Genomic DNA, 21,515 nt, shown 5'->3' with positions numbered 1-21,515 from the left:
TGGTACAACGGTAAAATTATTCAAAAGATCAGTTCGAGTCAACATTTGGAGGCAAGATTACATTGACTCTAATCGCTTATTGGGTGTGCCCCTTGAATTATGTAACACCTTCATTCCAACCGCTAACATTCATATTCAACTTTTGGAGCTCTTAATGTAAATCCAAGTATCTAATTCTAAATTAACAAAATCTATTGTTGGGCATGAAAAGTCTTTTTTTTTTTTGGGTAAAGGGTTCTTGTTTGGCATTATATATATATATATATATATATATAAGTGATGCAGTCTGATTTGTTTTTACTAATCTTCTAAGATTCATGAGATGAAATTATAAAATGATAAGTTATTTTCTAAAAATATAAATTTATTGTTTGTTGTATAAAAATCAAAAATAGAATTCCAAATGAGTAAAGACTTTTATCTGTAAAATTTTCAAGGATAAATGTGTAAAAAAATAATGGTGATTTTTAAAAAAATCTTAAATTTGAGAATTTTTAAAAATATTTTTAATTTTGAAAATTTTTTGCAAAGCGCCCTTGGCATGGCCTTCATTTGACTTGTTATTGCCTCTTCCTCCTTGTGTTGCCAATGTCATCACCCCTACGCTCTCTTTGGATCCAGAGGTGTCACGGGTATAAACTGTCTATGCCAATTTTGGTCGCTCTCATCGAACCCCAGCGTTATTGCGCACATGGAGAGGGGATGATTGATAGGATTAGCATGAGTATAGCTAATGAGGCTAACTTACACATAGAGACACGCAAGCAAACGAGGGCGATGGTTAGAGCGATAATGACTAATGGAGATTAAAAAATAGAATTCCAAATGAGTAAAGACTTCTATCTATAAAATTTTCAAGGATAAATGTGTAAAAAAATAATGGTGATTTTTAAAAAAATCTTAAATTTGAGAATTTTTAAAAATATTTTTAACTTTGAAAATTTTTTGCAAAGCGCCCCTGGCGTGGCCTTCATTAGACTTGTTGTTGCCTCCTCCTTCTTGTGTTGCCAATGTCATCACCCTTACACTCTCTTTGGATCCAGAGGTGTCACGGGTATAAACTGTCTATGCCAACTTTGGTCGCTCTCATTGAACCCCAGGGTTGTTGTACACAGGGGGATGATTGATGGGATTAGCATGAGTCTAGCTTATGAGGCTAACCTGCTCATAGAGACATGCGAGCAAGAGAGAGCGATGGGTGGAGCGATAATGGCTAATGGAGATTAAATTTTTTTTAAAGTTATTGGTAAGTAGAAAATTCTCAAACTTATTATCTTTTTAACGAAAAAGAAAAACAGCTTCATTAAAATTTATAAGAGGAAACTACGCTTCTTCCAAATTCGAACTTTAGATTAAATGTGTGTGTTCTGACCCGTCATTGCTCGGTTTACTTACACTTGTGCTAGCAAGTTGATTGCTCCGTTAGTTTCATAGGTTGATATCAATTTTCGTTGCGCGCGATGAGGTGCTTCTCCTTCTCTCGCCTCGCAGCCTCCTGCAAAGCCTGCCTCCATCAAACCCTCCGCTCCCACCCTCCGCGATCGGACGCCTCTGGAGATCGCCTTCGTTCTTTTGCCCGCGCCGCCCTCATCCCCCTTGCCGTCGCCGCCTCCGCCGGCGCCGCCCTCGCCTTCGACCCCTTTCGCCTCACGGCCTCCTCTTCCCTCTGCGATCCCGGCCTCGATCTCCGGTGTTCTGCCCTTTCCCTTTCCCTTGTTCTTTCTTCCCCGACTCTTTTTCGGATTGATGTTACCGTGTTATGCTTGAATCAGCCTCGGAGGGAAAGATAGCACTGATCTGGTGGCGAAGGGTATTCATAGGAAGGTTTCCAATGAGTTCATCCAGGAGCTGAAGGATATTCTACAGGTAATGATATGATTATGATTGTTTTGAGGTGGAGTGTTTTGTTTTTGGCGGTTATTTAATTGCTTTGCTGTGATTGGTGCTTAGGACAACATGACACTGGACTATGATGAGCGGTGCTTTCATGGGAAGCCGCTGAACAGCTTCCACAGAGCTGTGAATGTTCCTGATGTGATTGTCTTCCCGAGGTACCAACCCTTTTTGCATAAGGTATTCTCGTCCTAGTACTCCATCGTTGCCTGTTCGTAAGAGATTTGGATATCTATTATTGTTTTGAGCTTATGTAACTTGGAGTTTGTGTTTGGCTATCCAGTTTTTACACACTGAAAATTCTCTTATCCTTTTTAGTCACGTGTTGAACCAGAGAGGGAAATATGAAAGGTGATGCTGTGGAATTATCTTTGTAGATCTGAACTCAGATGATCTGTACGTGGGAGTTATATAGCATTGAGAAGACGATTGTCCACGCTTACAACACTCACAGAGTTCACTAATCTTAAACAGAACTCAAACTTTGTAGTTATTGAAAGCGATTGATCCGAGAGTTGGCATGCTTATTGTTGTTAAAACTGAGCATTGTTGGAACATACATGCATGTATGTTGTACATCTCTTCCAATTCGTGTCTTTGAGATCAGGTTTGATTATCTTGTTCTTTAATGCAGATCACAGGATGATGTCCAGAAAATTGTAATAGCTTGTAATAAGTACAAGGTATTGTGCCCCTCTGAACAATGGTGCTGGGCTATATTTCCTTTTGTAAATTTGAATTACTGCTTCCAAATTTAGATGTTGATGCATGCTTTATATAAAATTTAAACAGATCAAGTCGATTGAAAGTTCACTTTAAGAAAATCAAATTTTGGAACAAAGTATACTGATCGAAACTTTATTTTGGGGTATCTAAATGAAGCAGGTTCCTATCGTTCCATATGGTGGAGCAACTTCACTTGAGGGACAAACTTTAGCCCCTCATGGAGGTGTATGCATTGACATGTCACTAATGAAAGTAAGCTTCGTACTTAATATTTATAGAGTCCCAAATGAAGTTTTATCGACATGGACGGTTGATCTACTTCTAATGGATTTGATAAACATATGTCCTTTAAATGTGTTTATGGTGTTACATGATCTAATCATAAGTTTTTATGAGATTAAATGCCAAAATCAGCTATGTTTCTCTAATGACTGAACTTTAAGAGGGAAAATGTGTTTTTTATGAATTTGTTCTATTTATATATCCAAGCTCCATCTCTGCTGTTGCAATGCCTATAATCAAGTTTATTTGGTTTTGTTGTTTCTCACTGAAAGAATGGGTTTAGTTAGTAACATTGGCTTAAGGTTTTCCTTTGGGTTGTGTTTTTTATTTGTTCATCTGTTTTGTGTAACTGTGATTATATGCTATTTCATTAATCCTGTGCTAGAGGAGAGTTAAGCTTTATGGGGTTTGACAGCTGTTTGCACTTATTGCATATTAAATATTTCTTTTCTTTTGGTTTGCCTTCCTAGAAATTCTGGTGACTTGAAAACCTTGTTAAGTTCTCAAAATTATTTTCAGAGATGCTGGACATCCTCATGTAGTGTTTGATATGATGTCTCTGTGGTGTAATTTTGTTTAAGAAGTTCTTGATTTGTTAATAGATATGGAATGGGTGAAAGAGCTTATAGATAGACAACCTCCATGTGATGTATGGCTACAGAAAAAATATATATAATTGTTCCTCCTCAGATAATCAGGCAACTTGTTCCGTTGTGGTTCGTTGAAATGGATAGAAATTTATCATTCCCATATACCTCTTGCTCCATGACTTATTACTTTCAAAACTGGATTGACCTTATTCACAGATAATGCCTCTAACCATTTTATGCTGTTTGTGACAGAAATTTAAATCACTCAATGTTGATGACTTGGATATAGTTGTTGAGCCAGGGATTGGATGGATTGAACTGAATGAGTACTTGAAGCCATATGGCCTTTTTTTCCCACTAGATCCAGGTCACTGAATACTTTTCTTCCTGTTCATTTCTTTTAATTTGGAACATTTTTGGTGAACAATGTTTCTTCTTTTTTCATATCTCGAATTATCTCATGTTACAAGATGTGGAATTAGTATGCAGTTCTGTTGAATTAAGCAGGAAGTTTTTTCTGCTAAAAACCGAAACAACTATCGAGCAGCTTGAAAGCGTCATGTTTTGGTTGTAGTTCAAACTCCTGCAATCTTAGGGCAACTTTCAAAAATACACCTGGATGTGAGAAGAGTCTGGAAAATGGGAAGACTACAATCTTTGTTGCAGAATTTAGGTGTTCTTCTCAATGGCAAAAAAAATCCCATTAAGAGAATAGAACAAGCTCTCTCAAAATTATGATCATACAAGACATTAGCAACAAGTAGCATGACTTCAGATGAACCACCTTTTCTTTTCATTTTAATGTCATGATCATCCTGTTTGTTGAAGGTGTGGAGATTTGAAGCTGGTTTCATTTGGAATGTGGAGTTCAAGCCAGTCAAATATTCGAGTAAACCTTCATGTGACAGTGTCCTGGTTATTTGGTGGTCCATCTTTTTCAGATGAATGAATTATGATTCTAAAAAATGTCAGTAACTTATTGTAGTGAATGAACTTGTGCTGTAAAATACAGGTGTATCTTATTATTATAGCGAATACATTTTTTTGCTTTTATGCTGTAAAATACAGGTATATATAAGTTCTTTTGCTCTTATTTGTCAGAAGTTCTGGAGCTCAGTACATATTGACTTCTTTCCTACTTAAGAAGACAACTGGTCTTTTTGTTTGTTTATCTGACTTTTTTAAAAATATCTATGTCAGACCTATTGTTCTAGCCTATAACCATACTCTTTTAAGCTCCAGGGGGTATACAATCTCTTGCATAATTGTGTTTAAGATTTTCTACTGCCTGCTAACTGTATAAACCAAGGATTGCAATTTTATACGGTCTCTGGCCGGTCCAGTATGTACCCACTTTTGTTGGTGTACTGATACACAGAACACTGACATGTAGTATGTATAGAAGAGGGTGAAGCGAAAGAAAGAAGAGGCCAATGGAGGAAGAGCAGGAGGGTGAGGAAGGAAGAAGTGGAGGGGTGATGGAAGAGGAGGAGGAAGAGGAAGAAAGAAAAGGAGGAGGAGCATACCCGGTCAGTGATGTGTGGTGGGTGGTGGGAAGGCATGTAGGGGGGTGGTGGGGTATGTGTGTGTGTGTGTGTGTGTGTGTGTAGTACTGGTATATACCAGTTTGGTATGTACTGGCCTGGGCAAAAAAGTATGTGTGTGTGTGTATATATATAGTACTGTTATATACCAGTTCGGTATGTACTGGCCTGGGCAAAAAAGACTACCTTGGTATAGTGTTAGAACCCTTGCAGATTCTAAACTTGGGGTTGATCTCTTTAGGGGATCGGCCTCCTTGGAACTCTATAGGGGTTCCTCCCTCCAAGTTGCTGCTCAAAGGCTGCAGAAAAGATTCATCTATTGCTTAAGAAAAAAGAAGGAATACATGGTTATTTATAGGGCTTCTAAACCCTAACTCCTAATAGGACTCCTACTTAAGACTCTTACTTCTAACCAACTCCTAATAGAACTCCTACTCAAGACTCATATTCCCTTACAACTCCTAATTCTTCTCTAAGAAAAAACCTCCTACATGAATGCCCCTCACAATTAGGACTCTCCAAGCTAGAGTCCTAACAGACCCGCCCTCTTCAAATCAGCCTTGTCCTCGAGGCTGATGATTCATGAATTCTGAGAATTTGATCTTCAAGTCGTCATAGTTCTCCCAAGTGGCATCTTCTTTTGGTAGGTTCGCCCACTGTATTAGCACTTCATTAGTGGTTCGTCGTCGTCGAGTCACGATCCGTCGATCAATAATGGCACTTGGCTGGGTCTCGAGTTCTCTTTGGGTAGTCATATTTGGTGGGTGGCTTTGGGCTGTCTCCAAGCACCTGTTTAAAACTTCCGGTTGGCTGTTGGTTTGTGGGTGATATGTCGTACTCCTTTTCAATTTAGTACCCTGCATATAGAATAACTTTGTCCAAAATCTGCTATTGAAGATGCAAGTAGAATTTGTCACAAGCACAATGCATCCCTTATAGTGTAATTCTTTTGAGTCCCAATTGTAATGAGCCATGGGGCTTGGTGCTTCCTCCAATTTTTTTATAATCTTACTAGTATCTGAATCTTCCTGCCATTCCATCTTAATATCCTCAAGGAAGTCGCTGGTCGGAAGTGAAACGGTCGAAACTTCAACTTGCTCGGGTAGCTGCGAAAGCGCATCTGCAAGAACATTCTCTTTCCCCTTTTTGTAAGTTATTTCAAAATCAAATCCAATAAGTTTTGTTACCCATTTTTGCTGCTCGGGGGAAGATATCTTCTGCTCCAAGAGATATTTTAGGCTTTTATAGTCGGTCTTGATTTGAAAGTATCGCCTGATCAAGTACAATCTCCACCTCGTTGCTGCGCGCACAATGGCGAGCATCTCCTTATCATATGTTGACATATTTTGATCGGAGGGAGATAATGCCTTGCTAGTGTATGCGAGTTGTCGACCATCTTGCATGAGAATGGCTCAAATTCTGACTCCAGATGTGTCGGCCTCAATAATGAAGGGTCGGTTGAAATCTGGTAGTGTTAGCACCAGCGTCATCGTCATGGCTGCCTTAAGTTTGTCGAAGGCAGCGGAGGCTCTGTCCAACCATTGGAAGACATCTTTTTCTAGTAAGGAAGTAAGTGGTGCACTGATCTTTCCATAGTTTTTCACGAACTTGCGGTAGTAGCCTGTTAAACCCAAAAAGCCATGTAGCAATTTTATGTTTCTCAAGGTCGGCCAGTTTTGCATTACTCCAATTTTGAAGGGGTCCACTGCCACACCTTCCTCTGATATGATATGCCCAAGATATTCCACCTTTTGTTGAAGAAAGCAAAAATTCATGGTTGTTGTGTGTTCAAAATGTGGTTTTCCGTATGTCTTCTTCGCATGCTCGTATTTGATGATACCCGGATCAAAGGTCCAGCTTTGTAAAGATTTGTGCTCCCTTTCGTCTAGCAATTCATCTACTATTGGAATAAAGTTTTTGTCCTTGATGATTATGCCATTGAGAGCTCGGTAATCAACACATATTCGCCTTGTTCCGTCCTTCTTGCGTACAAGTAGCACCGGCGAAGAGTAGAGGTTGTTACTTGGCCGAATAACTCCTGTTTCGAGCATCTCTTTTATAATCCTTTCTATTTCATCCTTCTGGAGATGTGGATACTGATATAGCTGAGCATTTGCTGAAGATTTGCCTGGAAGAATCATTATACAATGATCATGCCGACAGGTAAGAGGTAGGTTGCGCGGTTCGTCAAATATATTTGAAAATTCAGTAAGCAAAGGAAGTAGATTTGGATCTTCAAATTCTGTTGGCTCTCCCTTAGTTTGCTGCTCAAGTTGTACCAAAAAGCCGCTGCATGCTTTATGCAAAACCTTCTCCATTTGTTGTGTGCAAATCGTCGTTACGTCGCCCTCACGTTTCCCATGCAGTATCACCTGTTTCTCCTTACTGTAAAATTTTATAAATAGTTGTATAAAATTCCAAGAAATATCACCTAATGTCATCAACCATTTAATTCTGAATATGGCCTCATGATCATCAAGAGGGAGGAGGAAGAAATCTGCAATTATCTCTTGGTCCTACAGCAACAGTTTCACCTGCGGGCACCTATGATCACACTTCAAAATCCGACCGTTGGCGACCGTAACGACAAACCTGCTGCAATTCTCAATAGGTAAGTTCATATCGACAGCAACCTTACTGTTTAGGAAGTTATTAGTGCTGCCCGTCTCGATGAGAACAGTGATCGGTTGTTGTTTGAGAAGGCGTCCAACTTTCATCGTTTGCGGGTTTGAGTAGCCAGCTAGTGTTTGTACCGTAACTTCGGTCGGTTGTGGCTCTTCTTCTGCATCTTTTTCTTCATGTTCAAGGCTCTCTTCTGAATGTTCAATGACCTCTTCTTCTATCGGTTCAATCATAAGAAGTCCTCCTTTACTATAGCGATGCTCACGGCTCCACGGCTCGTCACAATGCCAACATAACCCCTTCGCATATCGCTCCTGAAGCTCTTCTCCTATTAACCTCTTTGGTGCAGGGACTTGGTCGATAGTAGGGGGGGCTGAGGGCTTCAATATTACTAGTTGAGGAGTGACCCTAGTCCTCCGAGCTTCATGGTTCAATTGCTCCTCTTGATGTCGTGCGAAAGAGATGGCTGCCATAAGCGTGTACGGTTGTCGCGCTTTAACTTCTCCTCGGATCTCCGGCTTCAAGCCCTCAATGAAGGTCCTCAATAGCTGTTTTTGAGACCAATCATGATTTTGATTAGATAACCTTTCAAACCTGGTTTGGTACTCCTGAATGGTGGAGGTTTGTCTGATCTTTGCTAGTTGTTCGTCAATATTCTCGTAATCGGTTGGTCTGAAGCGGATCAGCAATCCTTCTTTGAATTGTTGCCATGAAAGGACTCCATAAGTATGTTCAAACTGTTTAAACCATTGTATAGCATCCCCTTCAAGATGTATAGCTGCAATTTTCACCATAGATGCATTTGCGATTTTGTGGTACCAAAAATATCGCTCCGCGCGTGAGATCCAACCAATCGGGTCTCCTTCTTCCCATCTAGGGAAGTCCACTCTCATGCATGGATAGTTAGGGTCGGTCATAGAGCCTCTCCTCCCTTGGAAGTCATCTCTTCGGGCTTGGTGTGATTGGGCAAAGCTCTCTCCTTGATATGATTTTTTCGGGCTTAGTGGTCGGCCCAATCTGAGTTCGGTAAAGAGCGTCCGAATCTTATCCTCCATTCGCGCCTCCAAGGCTTCGAATTTAGCATTGATTGCCTCCTTAGATGCCATAGTATATGGCCCCAAATCAATGATGTTAAGATCTCTCTTTTGCTGTTGGGTTAAAGGCATGTATAGGTTGAGAGAAGTGATGGTCGAAAGTGTTGGTGGATTGGTGGATGTAGGCTGCGGTTTAGGCTTGTTTTGTGGCTGTTTTGGGTGCAGTTTGAGGGTGTGGTTTAGTAGAGTTTTAGGGCTGTGGATGAAAGTTTTGGATCTGTGGTAGATGGTAGCAAAGGTTTGACAGAAATCCGTGGAAGTTGCAGCAAGTATGTGCTGTCTTGTAAGAGTAGAATTGTCGTCGAAGAAACAACGGTTTCTCGACGTAATTTCCACCAAAAACTTGGGAGAATTGAGGAGGGAATTGATAGCAAAATCACAGTTTATATGACAGCAAGGATATATAATTTAATCAAGAAAATTTCGGCAGTATAACAGCAAGGAAATTGGTGCAAGTTGCAATTGCAGAATTATCGTCGAAAAATTTCAGCGGGTTACGATGAAAATTTGCAACAACATAAAATCGTTTTTAGAGATGAATTTCTTAATAGATCAATCTTAGATGGAAGCCAAGATTATCTATAAAGTGTATAAGAAATTTCATTCAAAAAGATTGGAAATAGATGGGTTAAGGCAACGATATGCAGCTGAAATTTTCTGCAGCATAGATTTTCAAGTGCAGCAGATTGGACATAAAAGATCAGTAGTTTATATTGAGAATTTTTCGATGAAACCAAAGGGAAATCTACTGTTAGGAAGTGTCAAAGATGTCATAAAAATTTCGTAGAAATTTGGATAGAAAAAGCATAGTAGCAAGATCAAACAGATGGTGCTATGCGGCTTGAATTCTGCAATTCAAGTGCAGCATATTGGACATAAAAGATCAGTAGTTTATATTGAGAATTTTTTGATGAAACCAAAGGGAAATCCACTGTTAAGAAGTGTCAAAGATGTCATAAAAATTTCATAGAAATTTGGATAGAAAAAGCACAGTAGCAAGATCAAACAGATGGTGCTATGCGGCTGGAATTCTGCAATGTATCTTTCGTCGTAGAGATGATAACTTTGTGACGAAAAGTTTATGCAACAATATAGGAACGATTTTTTTTTTTTTTTTTTGGATTTTCGAATAAGGATAACTAAATTGCAGCAGCAGTAAGGTAGGAAACCAGAACCTGTTGCAATTCACGGGGAGATCAAAGGATGATCCGTGGTGATGGAGATGATGACGAAATTCGGTGACGATCTTTTAAGCAATTGTGAGAATTGCTTTGGATAGTTGTAGAGGGTTGATGGATGGCTGTGGAAGGGCAGCGAGACGCCAAGAACGCTGCTCTGATACCAGGTGATAGAACCCTTGCAGATTCTAAACTTGGGGTTGATCTCTTTAGGGGATCGGCCTCCTTGGAACTCTATAGGGGTTCCTCCCTCCAAGTTGCTGCTCAAAGGCTGCAGAAAAGATTCATCTATTGCTTAAGAAAAGAGAAGGAATACATGGCTATTTATAGGGCTTCTAAACCCTAACTCCTAATAGGACTCCTACTTAAGACTCTTACTTCTAACCAACTCCTAATAGAACTCCTACTCAAGACTCATATTCCCTTACAACTCCTAATTCTTCTCTAAGAAAAAACCTCCTACATGAATGCCCCTCACAATTAGGACTCTCCAAGCTAGAGTCCTAACATATAGACCATATTGTTTGTCATCTAACGTGGACAGTATTTCAGGGCCAAAAACTCAGAACAATGTAGGGTTGACTTCATGTAAGAAGACTGATTAAATATTTTTAGACTTTATAGCTTAGCTCATAACACCTGGCCTTTTAATGGAATGTCTCTAGGTACTTAGTATTCTGGTGTTGTTTACTGGATCTTGTTATGCACCATATGTTGCTTATTTTATTACATCTGACCAGCTTTCGAAATGCAGGACCTGGGGCTACTATAGGAGGTATGTGTGCTACACGCTGCTCTGGTTCTTTAGCTGTAAGGTATCTCTCGTGAACTTTTATTAGCTGAAACATGATTTTTTTTTTTTGACAGTGTCACTGTTTTATTAAGGTAATCTTTAGCACTTGCACAATGTAATTTATGCTAAGATGTCTTCTGTTAGTCAATTAATTATCAGTTTTCAGGTATGGAACAATGCGAGAAAATGTCATCAATCTTCAGGTATAGTTGTTTGTTTTCATGTCTTCTTGATCAAGTTGGTGCATATTCACTAAGCAGCTGCCCTTCTTTCAGGCTGTTCTAGCAAACGGTGAGGTTGTCAAGACTGGTTCACGAGCTCGAAAGAGTGCTGCTGGGTAGGCTATAGATTCTTCTTGAGATTTCATTTATATAAGGCTTTAATCCCATGTTCTTAGCACAAACCTAGGTCCAACACCATTCTAAATTTATAAGTATTGTAGCACATAAAGCAAGAAAACATATCTCATGATGATAAAAATAATGGTTCATGGGTGTCATAGACGAACAGATCTCTCTACTACTTGGACCTATGGAGCCCATCAAGTGAAGTCTAAAGCTAGGTTTCAAATACAGCTTAGACGTGTATGTACCAACCAATTTTACCAGTCTAATTAGGGACCAATATGGGGTCAAGATTAGTATCAGTCGTATGAAATTGCTATTATATATTTTTGGTAACACTAGGCAGTACAGGTAATATACAGCCTTGTGTATTGTACCATACCTGTCTGGTTGGTCGTGAAATAGGATGTCATATCTGGATTTAAATCCTTGATCTTAAGGACAACATAAATTTTAGAAATCCTTGATTTTTTTGTTCTTTTGTTCCATATTTCTTGCCATAGTTATAAAAATAAATTTTAGAGTTAGATATACTAAGATGCTTATTCCTATACTAATTTAAATAACTGATGTACCTCCCATCTGGGAACAGTTTGGAGTTGGGAGGCCATTATTTCTTGGAGTTTGTCTATCCTAGCATTGAATCTCCTATTGTTTTTCGCTTTCTAAAGCTGCTTCTTGGTCCCTATTGGTGTTGGTCCATGAGTTTTTCATCATTATGTCAAATTATATTAAGTAGAAACTAGAAAGGACTGTCTAACAAGTCTTTGTTATTGACTATCTGTCTTTATTACTCAGATATGATTTGGCTCGCTTGTTGATTGGAAGTGAAGGCACTTTAGGTATAATAACAGAAGTTACTCTGCGACTTCAAAGGCTTCCTCAACATTCAGTGGTATCCCTTATTCCCTTCTGTCAAATAGATTTCTGGTGATATCCAATATTGTTCATACTTCATTGTGCTCCCGTACAGATAGTACAAATTTCATTTGGCATCTAGCTGAACAATCCATCTACAATATTTTATATTGTCACATTCATCGTTGCAAGCAATTATTGACATTGTGGTGTTAAGGATGGCATTATACTATTCTGTATTGCTGTTGCTTATCGATTGTGAACATATTACATAATGTTCCTTGTACTTTTGTTTATAATGTGCAGTATTTAGAATATTCTTATATTGTATGATCCAAGGCCAACCTGATTTTGATCTGGTTTTGGCCATGGTAAGAAATCAGTGGGGAAATGACTGTTTTCAGTTGAGCTCAATCAGACTTGGTTGATTTAAGCCAATTTCATAGCCTCAAAAGAGAAAATAAAAGGACCTAGTAAGAGGACAAAGGAAAGAAAATATAGGTTAAGGTATAGAAAAATCAACAAGGAGATGACTTTAAATGTGAAACAGAGGAGACACAACTGTTGTCTGCTTTGCGTTGCAACTATCGCAATATTCTTGTCCACCGCTGTTGCACTATTCATCATATACCATCATGTGCAATAGAGAAAAAGGTATAAGAAGACTAAAAAGAAGGGTATAGAATAGACCCCACCTCTTAAAGAACACAGAATGAAAATGCCATAGGCATTATTATTATTATTATTATTATTATTGTTATTGTTATTATTATTGTTATTTTGGTTACTTGTTCACCTGCATGATGACTATATAAGATTTAACTCACAATAGGGTTTATATTCATTTTCTAAGCTACAAGTTGATAAGTTTGGGTCTTTGATATGATTTATAATACTTGTGTACTACAATAATATATTTGTAATTATTATTATTGTTATTATTATTATTACTATTAATTACACAATCAGTTATTTAATGAATTATTCTCTATAATATTTATTGTTATGTTTTATACCCTTTTTTTAATGTTTTATATACAAGTTTGATGTGCTTCTTGATAAGAAAGATATCTTATACATATAAAGATGAAAGAGTCTTTAGCACATATATTTTCTATTTCTCAAATTTAAATCTATTTATTTTCCTAAGTTTATGAGTTTTTTTATAGTTGTTGACTTCTTTTTTAACTACTTTCTTGTCTGATCCTGATATTATAGGTATGATCTGACCGATTTCATCAATCCTGAATATGTCTATGTTAGTTCCCAATCCCGGTCCTGATCCTAATGTTGATCTTGTAAACCATGCCTTTACCCTATTTTAAATGGTCTATCAGTTTTAGTGAGTTTTATTTTTTGTCTATTTATGAATAAAGTCCTTGATTCCATCAATTGTTGTTCACCATGCTCTTAGCTTGGGCTAATTTGAAAATTCTGTTCCTATGCATAACTTTTTTCATTTTGTTCTGTACTTTCTAATTTTTCTGTCAATGAATGTTTTGTTATATGGAGCTTGTTTTGTCCATTCCACTTCTTTCAGTTGCTTGTTTTGGCTTCTCTGTCATTTCATTGTTTTCCTTTCCATCCATCTTATACTGTATAATTTTAGTTGACTAATTGCAACTGAAGTGGCTAATATTTGGTCAACTAAACCAGTAAGTAATTTAGATGTCATGATAGATCATTACTTAAAGCTTGTAGAATGATCATACTCTATGTGCCTGGTTGGTTATATGAAATAATGTTATTTTGAAGTGTCAAAACTGAGCAAAACCGAATGGGCCTTGTATTACTTGGTACTATCTCTCATTCTGTCAGTCTGTCTGATGAAACAGTTTTTAGCTATTCTACATTTTGATTTCTCTGTAGTTCCTTTATCGTCCTGCTCAGTTACTAAAAATTGTTGTACTTGCTTCATGAATTTGTTCTTGTATTTCTGATTTAAAATTATTCTTTGTTTTTAAATGTTTGAAACCAATCTATCTTGCAATATTTTCTTGAACTAGTTTGTGGTGTTGACTATCTGATCACAGATATCTGTGCTACATTAGGTTGCAATGTGTAATTTTCAGACAATAAAGGAAGCTGCTGATGTTGCCATAGCCACAATGCATTCTGGGATACAGGTAAAACTAAAAGTCTAAAACCATGAATTTTCGTCTCTTTATCAAACAATTGCTATGTATCATGTTATTCTCTCGCAAATCTTTATTCATCACTGTGAATGTTTTATCATGTGCAAAATGAAGGCAAGGTTTTTAACTAAGATGGAACATGATTAATGGTGCTGCCCACCCCAACAAGAGATTCTTACTAGAGCAGATACCTCTCTTTTGTACCACAAAGTGTAGTATGGATGATTCAGAATAGAATATCCTGCCCTGAATAATCAATGTGCCTCTCTCTGATACCCCCATATATAAGTTGGATGTGACGGAATAGAGCACACTGGTCCTGAACAGGAAATACCTAAATAGGGGTTGTACAGACATAGTCTTAAAACAGTGAGGTCATGAGCTCTGTTCCCGTAATTGTTTGATGAGCTTTACAGGTTTCACCCGCCAACTCACGGATGGGTATGAGCTTCAAGTAAATGAGAGGGTGGCTGCTCAGGCTTATGTGGCTAAGACCGACCGAAGAGTCATTTTTAGTAGTCGTGAGCTGATTAAATGTAAGATACCACCATTTTTTTTTTTTGTTGAGATTATCGGGTCATGGAACAACAGAATTATATGCATGCAGTTGTAACAACCACATGGAGGTAATTTTTTCTGTGATTAGAACCCTTGATCTACATTTTCATTGGAGGTACTTTACTGTCTTGCTAAAACCTGCATTGCTGTGGTTTGCATCTTCACAACTTGTGTATGAAAAGAAAATTACATATGAATGCACCCCAGAATGAAATATATGATCAAGTTGAAGTAATTAATAGATAAAATTGTGTCACTACCAAATAGGCTTATTTCTTTCTTCCTTTTCTTTTGAGGTGGACAGATCAGATGGAAATGGCAAAATTGAACAAACCTTGTCAACTTTAGTCAGTTCTTCTATTTTTGGTGATAGAACTGGTAAAATAAGATTGAGATAGGAATGACCTTGGCTGATAATGATATGGTCCAGTAGGGACTTGTGGAATTGACTGATACAGAAAACTATGAAACTCAAAACAGGGTAGTGTGAACTAAGTGCAGTAATTTTTCCTGAATATTTCCTTGACTACTATCTCAGATCAGGTTCTTTTACCCAATTTTGATCTGAAAGGAGGGGGTGGTTTGCTAATGGTACAAATGCAGACACGAGCTATTATTGTCATGAAGTTGGAAACTATACAAATTGCAATTATCATTCTTTAAAATTGCAGCCACTTTCTCATGTTAATTAGTTGCACCTAATGAGGCGGCATCCAATGGCTGTATTTTGCTATTTTACACTATTGGTTCCACTGAATGAGGTGTGGCTAGGAAGAAAATCCAACCTCTTTTATAGATTTCTTAAATGGACATTGTACCCATTTTTCATATAAGTGCTAATGGTGTTTGGTTTGTCTTTGTATGTTATTTGGAGCCAACTTGTGCCACTAAAGTTATGTATATGATCCATAAGTAGGTCTCAAGGGTTGAGCTCTTGGATGAGGTTCAAGTAAAGGCAATTAACATAGCAAATGGGAAAAATTTACCTGAAGTCCCAACCTTGATGTTTGAATTTATAGGCACAGGTGAGACGGATGTGTTTCATACTTTTAATCTAAATGCTATTTAGATTTCCAGTCAGTTTCTATATTTTTTTTGTCAACATAATTTACAAGTGTTTCTTTCACATCGAAATTGGAAAACTAGGAGCTATTAGTGTTCTGGCACCGTAGGTTTTTGTAATCCTTGGAAGTCAAAATTGTTTTTCAGTGTTATATGGCTTAGGTTTCTTTGTTGCTGACATTTTTTTCTCACTTTGCACATCATCAGAAGCGTATGCACAAGAACAAATGCTGATTGTACAAAAGATTGTCTCAGAACATAATGGCTCCGATTTTGTTTATGTAGAAGATGCCGAGGCTAAAGAGGAACTCTGGAAGGTCAGTCTTCCCTATAATTGGTAGTTTTTCCTGACTTTCATGTGTCTCAGTTTTCCTACCTTAAAAAGTTCAGTTTTCTCAAGATGTTGATGTTCAGTGGCAAGGTCCACAATTTGGGGAATGCAGGGCACTTTTTGGTTCAGCTAGGAGGAACTCATAAACCAAATCTCATATTGCACTTTTGAGGGTTTTTTAAACTGAATAGAATAAACTGCATTCTAGAAACAACCAAACTGATTTAGAATATTGTTTAGTCCCTAATGTGATCCAAACTCAAAGATACACAATTATTTTAGGTCATAATTGGCATATGTACATTACTAATCATTAATATATTGCTGATTGTCATGCATGTATAAAGTTCACTGTTTGGTTTGGTTGAGGAAAACCTTAAGCCATTCTTTGTCATAGGCACAGGGCAATTTCTTGCGTTGTTTCCAGGAAAAAGATATATTATGGAGTAGTTACACACCAGGTAGTTATACGTTAGGTCAGTTACAGCCATGATAGGAAAGATATACATGATAGAATAGATTAACTGTTTTTCCTAAGCACTGGGTAGTTACTTTGAGATTATGAAAAGATGTACTTGATAGAGTAGATTAAAACTGTTTTTCCTGAGCTTGGTAGTTACAAAACCTGAGCCTAGGAAAGAACATAGATGTGTAATTACATACCCTGTATTGTCCTCCTTTGCTATAATAATTAAACAAGTGACTAAGAACTGTTTTATCTAGGTTCACCATGCCTGCCTTTTTCTCAGGTTAATTTTTCTTTTTTGTGTGATTTTCCCTCTTCCAAAATTTGTTTTGTCAACTGCAATGTCTGCACTAGGATTAATAACTTAAGAAACATATCACATTACTAGCTACAGTGATTATCTATTCAGGATTAAATTTATTTTTTGGTTATATTCTGATTGTGTAAACAACTTATTTTTTATTTTAATATTTATTGATTGCTGTTAGGTTATTATCATTGCATAAGGAAGTGCTGGTAGGTTCTACATGTAGATTATTTTGACTGCCTCTTGACTTCATATTTGTGAATTTAGTTAATCAACACATCATGAGACATCCTGTCATTTTGTTTCTTTACCATGTGCTCTCATATCAACTAACATGGAAACAAGAAATTATAGTAATATGGATCATGAGAGCTTGAAGCAAACATATTCGTTGCTTAAATCCAACTCACTGAGGTCTGAGTGTCTCATTAAAGTTATATTCTTTTCATGCAGATAAGAAAGGGGGCACTTTGGGCTTGCTATGCAATGGCGCCTAATAATTACGAGGCAATAACTACGGTCTGTCTCTTGAAGCATGCTCTTTTTGTATAGTTTTTTGGTTGAACTTTTGGTAGATTGTATTCAAATTAGTTCTAAATGGCAGCAAAATACCTATGAATCAGACCCCAATAATTGGATACTTTATCGGTTGGATGTTGAGGTTGTTCTTGAATCTTGACTAGAATCTGCAATTTTGATTGAAAATATCCATTTATGTTGGGTATAAGTAATCAATTGTTATCTCCATTCCGAAGATATCGGATTGTATAAACTCTTTGTTGCCATCATCTAAAATCTGTAGAAGGGAACCAAATAATCATCTATTGTTTAAATGCATGAAACATTTTAGTAGGATATTCTATAAACCAATTAGTTAAACATTTTAACAAATCCCAGTGATTAATATTATTGTTTCTCCTCCTGATTCTCTTTGATTTACTAGCTTTTAGACTATCCTATTGACCTTTCTCAGTCCTATTGAAGAATTGAGCTTCTGTAGAAATCTATTAATTTGATGTAAATGTTTAACTATCAAAATCTTGTTATGTCATTAGTGTTATATCTCACATTTTATGTTGTTTGAGGTCAACATGACTATTGTATAACCTTATAATATGTTTCCTATCATGATCCTCCAATCTATCCACTAACAACCAATATTACTTAACCTTACATGTGTGATCCAAGGTGTGTAATTAAGTGTTTATTCTTTCATCAAGATTTGGAACATCTGGGGAGGTGTTTATTCTTTCCCATTAATGCATCTACTTTTATGGATTATGTATACTATTTCATTTTAGCTAGAATTCAGATAGTTACCATGCACACTAATCGATTTCCTTTTACAGGATGTATGTGTTCCTTTGTCAAGGCTGGCAGAATGTATATCAAAATCTAAGCAAGAGCTTGATGCATCTCCATTGTTGTGGTATCTTATAATGAAATTATTTAATCTATTTGGATCAATTTAGAGTATAATATCATACAAGATGTAATTCTTAAATCATGAGGTTCAGAAGAGCTTTTCCCAAGTTGAACATGTAGGTTGTTATGCTTAGCTGGATGTCTAATTTGCTCCCTTGATGCCCTCAGCATGGTCATAGCTCATGCTGGTGATGGAAACTTCCACACAGTTATTATATTTGATCCTGATCAAGACGAACAATGCCAAGAAGCAGAGAGACTGAACCATTTTATGATTCACACTGCCTTATCCATGGAAGGTACTTAGGAATATTACCATTTTTAATTTCATGTGACAAGAATCAAATTTTACAGAGGGAAGTATAATGGATTATGGATTGCAAAATTTATGGTACAGAAATGATCGTTCAATTCTACTTCTATTCTTGTTAGTCTCAGAACAACTAATTGGGAACTATTCTCTCTGGGACTGCTACCCGTTCTTTTTATTCAAAAATCTGGTCTTCAATTCCTTTTATTTGTCTTACTATCTGTATATGTAATCAGCTGAATTGACTGGTTGCAGCTCATGTCTTTGATGCTTCTGTTCATGACAACATTCTTATCAGAGAGATGAATTGAACAGCTATATCTCCAGTTACCTAGTGGTTAATTGATTGTAATTTAGGTCCACAAAGTTGCTACATAACTTTTGCTGTGATTGCAATTAGTTTCACCTGCTAAGTTTGTTAAAAGACTTGGTACATATCACCTAGATTGTCATGTCAATAACAGTAACATGTTACTTGACTATTTATCATTTTCCTTCTGACTCTATAACAAATTTCATGGCTCCTTGCAATTTTCATTCTGTGGGAGACGGATATGCACTGTTGAGAGTTGAACTATTTTCTGGTGTTGCAAAAACAGCTCTGAGCCAGTTCTTTTAGTACAAAGAACATATTGATTAATTTGCAATATGGGTTGTGAATTGTGTTTCCTTTGATGGATATTCTAATCCTCAACCATCTGAATGTAAAGAAGGAAAGATGAAGTTAACCCTTTTTGTGCTTATACCTAGAGGTCTATAAAAAGAGGAGAGGGATTCTATCTGAGACATTAATCGCTTAAACAAATGATTAATTCTTTTTTCCCTCATTATGTGTAAGTTCTATAAGTCTATAATCTTTTTTCCAATGATATCATTTTACCATCCACTAAGGTATAAAACATTTACCCTTAGGAGTTGCTCGTTCTTTTATCTCTCTTATCTTCTCTTTTTCTATCCCACATATATTAAATTATAGATAATTTGTTTTTAATACTGCTGGTAGAACTCAGTGTCCTGCAATAGATTTGATATTATGGCTATTTGCCCTATATTACATTCCTTGTGCTTAAGAAGAAAATAGGACAACTTTCTTCTTTAATTACATCCTTTACCATGTGCAAATGAACCAACCATAGCTAAGAGAAGTATTCAATCATTATGATCTTCACTATATGATCAATTTACTCTGTAATTGCTAAAAGTAGAAGTATTAACATTTTCCTGCAGCTTTTAACCATTCATGTTAATCTCTTTGCAGTTATTAAACGGGTAATTACCTTTTCTGGTGGGATTGCTGCAACCTGTTTTTTTGCATTTAGAAACTATTTAAACCCAGAAACATCTCTGGTTTTGTGTTGCTATTCCAAGTGTCGTACTAATGGGATACTAATTTTCTTGATAAGTAACGGAGACAGATGGCCTAAGATTTTTAAAAATTTGACCTTTAACTTAGTTGCATTATCTGGTATAAAGGTATCTTCTAGCATTATTTGTGGGCATCAGTTTTTCTTGCCTGAGAAGCCTTATGGTAGTTGGCTTTTGTTTCAGAGATCCTGTTAGATGTCTTTACTTAAATATTTTGTAGTTATTCCTGTTTCTGAATCTGAATGTTGGATATTGCTACTTTGGTATTTCCAGCCATCACTCTTAATTTTGAGCTTTCTCTGAACAGGAACATGTACAGGAGAGCATGGTGTTGGTACTGGGAAAATGAAGGTAGATTTTTTTCACTCATGTTAAAGCTCTTTTTGGTTAAACAGTCGTAAGCAGCATCATCTTCTTCCATGGTTTATATGCACGTTTCACAAGCAAGATATGGCCATAAAATGCATCAGGATTCCTTTGAGTTCAGTAGATTGTGTTTATCAGAAAGATGTATTGTCTTGCAGAGTAATATGGTACATTATAAAATCTATCAGAATTTCATGTAGACTACATGCATGCCTCATTCTAGCTATGTATAGATCTGGACATTATCACACAATTTAGAAAATATTATTAACCAGTGAGAAATGTTTTTATTTAGTATTTAAATAGTCTTAGGTAGTTGGGTTAAAAAGAGAGTGGATGACAATTTCTAGCCCGCCTATGACTGCTGAGTGTATTAGAGAAATATGTGTTTTACCACATTTCAAGAAGTTATGTTGTTTTTTCATTCTTATTATAAATTTAAGCCATCACATTATAAACATAGGCACGAATAACCTTTGTCTAATCTTTGTTGCTTAAATAGAATTTTGAGCAGAAATTTTGTATAATCCCTGGATTGTTATCGTATAGAAGAGTGGAAAACCCATTTTAATATTTTTATTTCTTTGCTTTCTCATGATTATTACAGTATCTGGAGAAGGAGCTTGGTACTGGGGCATTAAGAACAATGAAAAGAATAAAGTCGGTCTTAGATCCCAACTATATCATGAATCCAGGGAAGCTGATTCCTCCTCATATCTGTATATAGTGCAAAAGTATCTGTCAGCCATCTCCAACAAAAGAAGTTAAAATATTATGTATTTTATGTGCCAAAATATCTGTAATCAGAATATTGGAGTCCTTCGTTAACATATTTACTATAAATCTTGCTTAGGACATGCCTGCTTGGTTTTTATTCTTTTTGTTTTTTAGGTGCCTGTAGGTAATTAGTTTTATGAAGATTTGAATCAGGTCCTCCCATGACCTATGGTCCCTGTTTAATTGAATCTTTTGTTGGATCATAGTATGTCATTAAGGAAATTTTTGTTTGCATAAGAAAAATTATGACATGGAGTCTTTGAAGGCAGATATTGGTGGTTCTCATTAAATCTATTTTTGTAGGTAAACTTTTTTTATTATAATAAAAAAAGCTTCAGGGTTAATTATAGATTATTATATATAGTTAGACTTTTTTAATATTTTGATTCTTAGACTTAAAAAATTTATATTAGAATTTCTATAGTTATAAAAGTGAAATATATAGATTCATTTACTCTAACGTTGTCGATTTTATTGATGAAAAAATAA

At 36.5% G+C, this 21,515-nt stretch overlaps 1 protein-coding gene across 1 annotated transcript; it reads left to right on the top strand.

The window, feature by feature from the left end:
* The first annotated feature begins 1,376 nt into the window (after window positions 1–1,376).
* LOC135592848 (D-lactate dehydrogenase [cytochrome], mitochondrial-like) lies at window positions 1,377–21,123 on the top strand. Its single transcript, XM_065082544.1, has 18 exons — window positions 1,377–1,690; window positions 1,773–1,866; window positions 1,951–2,051; window positions 2,528–2,576; window positions 2,779–2,871; window positions 3,744–3,858; window positions 10,684–10,744; window positions 10,889–10,925; window positions 10,998–11,059; window positions 11,865–11,961; window positions 13,976–14,050; window positions 15,534–15,642; window positions 15,887–15,996; window positions 17,237–17,302; window positions 18,133–18,212; window positions 18,377–18,507; window positions 20,191–20,234; window positions 20,857–21,123. The coding sequence occupies exons 1-18, from the start codon at window positions 1,461–1,463 to the stop codon at window positions 20,974–20,976; spliced, it is 1,674 nt and encodes a 557-aa protein (XP_064938616.1). The 5' UTR covers window positions 1,377–1,460; the 3' UTR covers window positions 20,977–21,123.
* The last annotated feature ends 392 nt before the right edge of the window (window positions 21,124–21,515 follow it).

Source organism: Musa acuminata, chromosome BXJ1-9 (genome assembly GCF_036884655.1).
Source record: "Musa acuminata AAA Group cultivar baxijiao chromosome BXJ1-9, Cavendish_Baxijiao_AAA, whole genome shotgun sequence".
NCBI classification, from domain to species: domain Eukaryota; kingdom Viridiplantae; phylum Streptophyta; class Magnoliopsida; order Zingiberales; family Musaceae; genus Musa; species Musa acuminata.
The sequence above is the reverse complement of the archived record's forward strand: the minus strand, read 5'-3'. Positions and strand labels throughout refer to the sequence as shown.